This window comes from Chaetura pelagica, unplaced genomic scaffold, assembly GCF_000747805.2.
Source record: "Chaetura pelagica isolate M959 unplaced genomic scaffold, ChaPel_1.0 scaffold345, whole genome shotgun sequence".
In the NCBI taxonomy this organism is placed as follows: Eukaryota; Metazoa; Chordata; class Aves; order Apodiformes; family Apodidae; genus Chaetura; species Chaetura pelagica.
Genome location: NW_009953962.1, coordinates 876,880 through 882,362, shown reverse-complemented (window position 1 = coordinate 882,362; position 5,483 = coordinate 876,880). Strand labels below are relative to the sequence as shown.

The 5,483-nt window shown below is 39.4% G+C and overlaps 1 protein-coding gene across 1 annotated transcript in view; it reads left to right on the top strand.

Moving 5' to 3' along the window:
- MPDZ (multiple PDZ domain protein) overlaps window positions 1-5,483 on the top strand; it is an 87,390-nt gene that overhangs the window by 50,139 nt on the left and 31,768 nt on the right. The window contains exons 22-24 of the mRNA XM_010001919.1: window positions 3,419-3,523; window positions 4,282-4,374; window positions 4,858-5,035. Of these exons, the coding sequence (XP_010000221.1) occupies window positions 3,419-3,523; window positions 4,282-4,374; window positions 4,858-5,035 (376 nt within the window). The remainder of the gene's footprint in view (window positions 1-3,418; window positions 3,524-4,281; window positions 4,375-4,857; window positions 5,036-5,483) is intronic.

The window sequence follows — 5,483 nt, the reverse complement described above, 5'->3', positions numbered from 1 at the left end:
ATTTGCAGATTAAACATTCAGGTACTGAAGTGGACTTCTGTTTCCACATTACAGCTCAGGGTCAACAGACTTGAGCAGAGGAGCGCAACATACTTTTTCTGGGTCCCTTGTCATCCCAGTCACACTGAGCTGTTCAGGATGATGCTGGCTATCTTAAGACCTCACTCAGACCTCCAGAAGTGAGCGACAGTAGTGATCCAGCAATGATGATAGATTTCATAACTGCGGGGTGGCTGCCCATGAAATACTAAAAAGGGAAAAAGTTCTTGGCAGATAAAAATCCAGGGTCCTCAATACAATTTGGCCTTGCTGTGTGTTGCAGAAGGCAGGAGCAAGATAGAAAACTACTTAGCAAATACTTTTTCTGGTATACGTGTTTCTTAAAACTCAATTTTAGCAGAGCTAGGTTATTTGTATAGCTTTTCATTTCAATAATAACATGCAAAGGACAGGGCGGAATAGGACAGTTACATCAGTAATACAGCTTAGCTAGTAAAAGCAGCTAGGGAAACCTTTGTAGTTAACTGGACTTTGGAAATCATGAGCAAGAAACACAGAAAACACTTTTTCATGCATTCGAGCCATGTAATTTAATTTTCTATTCAATGATTTTTTTCCAAAATGTGAGCAAGTATTATGGTTTATATTTATGAAGTAGCTGAAGCATTATTAAAGTTTAGTTGCAGATAAGGATGAACAGTTAAAAACATATTGAGTGTTCCTATGAGTGCCTAAAATAAGGCAGTTAGAACTGTAATTAAGCATCATAATAGAAACAACATGATTTTTCGAAAGAGCTAAAATGTAACAGCTCCCAGTGATACTATCTAAATTTCACTCCATCTGTGGAAAGCAATTAGGTAATTAAGTTGCTCATTTTTAGATGCATGTTTAAAAATGGTGGAGTTAACATATTTTCTTCTCAGTTCCTGTGCTTTACACAGAAAAGGAGGCTTACCTGCCTAAAAGAGATCTTGAGACATGTTTGTAAGTAGCATATAAGGCTGTTTGAGAGCATCATTTGAGCCATACATCTCAAATGTCCGAGCACAATGTCAGTTGGTCATTGCTATAATAAAAAATGACAGGGTATCCCAGAAGTTGACATACATATGGTTTGCCTCCCCCTTAGCTGATCTGTAACACTGGTGTTGCACAGAAATACGAGGTAAGGACTACTGCTACCCTTGGACCTTGGGACCCTGCATAATTGTTTGTCGTGTGCTCCTTGCTCAAAAGGACAAGAGTTGAAAGGTGTTGGACACTCTGCTATCTGTAATTACACTCTTACTGTCTACATCCAGGCTGAATCTGGACATACCTGTTTCCTTTTTATGGGGCCTGCCAGTCTCCTTTCAATACTTTGAACAATAGCTTCCAGCTGCAGTTCAGCATAAAGGAGATTGTCCAAGCTTTCTATCCAGAAGGAATATTGCTTACAATTCTGGGGTCACTGAACTATCTTTGAAAGGAAAATACATTATTTTCCCTGTGTTTTTATAGGGTGAAAAAATTATTAATTTGATTGGAATGAAACTGGTGAATGTGACTGGATGAATGATACATTTCCTTTAATTCAAGTGTAGCTTGTACATGTAGCTTTTGTAGAGACTTCCTAGGTGGTGCTTATGCAGCAGCATTGCCCCAGGAGGGTTTTGTGATCGTACTACTTATACTTTGCTATAGTTAATGCATTTGGAATGACCAGGGTCTTAGAAGTAGTAGTGGTTATTTTCAAAAGCTCTTCTCCCTCTTGCCTTTCTCTGTTTCACTGTTAGGCCTTCACAGAATAGCTGCTTTGTGTCTTGCATGTTGGAATGCTCTCAGGAAAGACAAATAAGAATCTTCTTCTGTGTGTTTGTTCCCTAGTGTATGTTAAATCCACAGTACTTCTAAATGAAAAGGCTTTGTGTGGAGCACATAACACTTTTTTGTTTGAAAAAAAGTAGAAGATGGAGGAGATTTAAGGAAGAGAGAAAAGCTGGTGATAATGTGGATGACTTATGATTCCTAAAAGAACTGGAGAGTTCCTGTTCAGCACCCAAGGCACATCCTTAATGACTATCTTCTGCACTTTTCTGCATATGGTTGATGTGAAAGGCAGTAGGGAACATGCTTTGGCACAGATGAAGACAAATAAAAATAGTCCTTATGAAAATTTTTCTGGAGTGGTTTAGACAGACAGTGTTAGCCATATAAAAGTTTATTTGTTCTGCCTTCTGCTGCTTGCTGTGTTCAGTAGACAACCAATGAGAGGGGGAATCAATGGCAGTCAGGCAGTGACAGACAGAAGAAGACTTCAGTCAGGGAGTGATGGGCAAGAGAGGGCTCCAACTAAATTAGTTACTCAGAGCTGAAGGAGTTTCTGCTTAGCAGCTTATACATCCTTGTGAAGTGGTCGAGCTGTCTTCTAACCCCCATCTCCCCTCATCTATTCTGTGGGGAAGATATGTTCATGTTTCTTTTAACCATGTGATTGAAGGGAGGACATCAATTTTATTTGTGTTCTGTTTCCATTAGTCTTACTTTTGGCAGACTTGGATCCAATACTTGAGCTGCTTTTTGAACAACTAAAAGTTTTTAAGAAGACAAAGCATTGTCAAAGGGTGGTCATCTAAGTAGCACCGTTTAGATGATGATGTCCTTTTGTCTGTAGAGATAAGTTTTTTAAAAAACATTCTTCATCCCTTGCTCTTTCCTTCTCCTTGTTTCCCCCTCCCCATTCTATTGGGCCAATGCTGCTGCTAGCATACAAACATCATCAGGTTACACCAGGGTTTCAGAAGTCTGGATGTCATTCAGCTGGTGAAACATGACATTCTGACTGTCCCAAGCAGGCTGGAAGTGCTTGAAGGGGTAGAGAAAGAAGCTGAGCCCGGAGGGTATTGCTCCCTGCTGTATAGTTGGCATGCTGTAACACATTTTTATATCCAGACCTATGCAGTATATTTCATCAAGTGTGGAAACCTCAAGTAGATACAAAACCGTCCAGAGAAGCATAAAACCTCCTGCAAGCCAACTTCCAGAAGCATTTTCAGCCACCATTTAGGATGGTAATAGTACTTCACACCTCACAGATCCTTCAGTGTTTGTCCTTGCACAAAGAATCTTGTTTTTGACTGAAGCTGGATTGTCCCTGTTACACTCTTGTTGCTGTTCTAGCACCATTTACTTTATGTACAGTTGCTAGCCTACAGAAAATTATGTGCTATACAGCTATTTAATTTGACCATAGACGCATATATGTTGCAAAATCACAAAGGTTTTGTGTCACTCCTGGCACACCAGTATTGTGACTTTGAAATCAATGAGTATAGGAAGTAGTCTTGAGTGGGTTCCTCATACCCATTCCTCACACTCACCAAAGGCAGGATCAGCAGTCCTCATGCTACTTTAATCATGTCCCGTTTTATTGCAGTATTACATATGTGCCAGCAGAAAATTTAGACGAGTACAGGGCCAGTTTGGGACAACAAACAGAGGGAGCTGTGCCACTTGAACTTTTTCCTTCACATACTGTCAGGTGAGTCAGAAGACTTAACTGTTTTATCCCATGGGGTTCTCAGATGTAATTCTTTTCATGCACTTTGTACGGTTCAGGAAGTCTTGCTTTAGAACATCTGAAAGATGGATGATTTTCTTCAGACCAGCAGCCATTACAGTAAAAAGCCATTCAGAATACAATTTTTGTTTTGGCATTTTTTAATGACTTTTTTATAAGGCTGTTTTATAGGTCTAGCCGAAAAGGAGATTGAATACTGCCTTATACTGAAATTCTCTTAAATGCCGGGCAATTTGATTTATGGATCGCTACAAATAGTCAGTGCTTCAAACGTGGCTTCGGCATTGATGGTCTTGCCAGAACATGTACTGAAAAGAATGAATTATGCTATTCTCTTCTTATGTTTGAAAAATTAATTACAGTTACATTTTGTTTTCTTGAAATTAGTATCCAAAAGCAGTGCTGTTTTTTGTAATTTCTTCCATTTTGGAAACAATAAATCATAACCTTCAGTTTTGATTTGGTTCTATTTCCAAATCGCAGAATCTTTTATTCTGTACTTGCCAATTGATAACAACTTACATGTGGAGACAAGTGGACAGGGAATCCTCAAACACAGCATGTACTCTAACAAACATCTGAGAAAGGAATTCCTCACATGAGCCCTGTGTACAAATTCTGATGCTGTTGTGATGATCCAATACATGAAATTTTGCAGTGAAATCTAGCAATTACTTGGGTTCTTCAAAAATGAGTTGCATATTCATGTTCATCAACAGGGAACTCCCCGAGCTTCCAGAACGTGAAGAAGGAGAGGGAGAAGAAAGTGAACTTCAAAATGCAGCTTTCAGTAACTGGAACCAGCCCAGAAAGTAAGAGCAGATTTAGTTGTTTAGTGTAAAATCTCATCTGAAATTCAAACATTTTGAAACCTGAAATATATTTTAAAGGGAATAAGGAATCAACAGAATTGCTGCGCTTATGTGTGTTGAGCATTGCAGGAATAATCCACTGTTGATTTTGACTGCCATTGGGCTAAATCTCCACAATTTAACAGTTTCTTGATTGTTTTAGTAATTTATATTTAAAGGCTGACACACAGACCCCATAAGAAGTGGTGAAAATAAGGATTCAAAGTTTCGAACAGAATCCAAAATAGATTGAACTGTATACATAATGACACACTTTCTGAGCAATTCAGTAGATAACTCCCATTTGAAAGACAAAACTTTACAAGAAGGAGTTATTCCTGATTGTCTTTAAATCATCGTGCAAATCCAGTTGTCTTTACTGCAGTATTATCATAATCACAACAGATTTATTTATTTTTTTTGGTCCATGTTTTGTCACAACAGGGTTGAACTCTGGAGAGAGCCTAGCAAGTCACTGGGGATCAGCATTGTTGGAGGACGAGGGATGGGGAGCCGCCTGAGTAATGGAGAAGTGATGAGAGGGATCTTTATCAAGCACATCCTGGAAGACAGCCCAGCTGGCAAAAATGGAACACTGAAAACCGGAGATCGGATTGTGGAGGTACCAGCCAAGTGACTTTTGCTTGCAATACTTCCAGCATCTCAGGATACACTGAGATGGATGTGTCCAGGGCTGACAGCTGTGTAATCGCTCCAGCTGGCACCACTTGAGCTGTACAGAGTGTAGTACCATCTGCTGAGGTTTGTGTGCAGACAGCTCTAAGTTGAATATAAAACCTAAAGCATAGAGGACTGAGTGTGTGAGCAGGGGTCCACAAAGCCAGCAATTGTACCTGTCTGTTTTAAAGCCAGAATGTTTAGGAAAAGCTTAGGTTTGGTGAAGCTGAAAGGTTTTACCTTTGCATATTGGATAACAAACATGGCCAGTGAACAGCAAATCCTGCAAATAAACACCAGGCTTATTTCCCTCTTAAGTCTTAATCAGATCACGTAATTTTTGTGTATCTTGTGCAGGAATTAAGGGAGATACTTTTTTGCCTGCTGACATG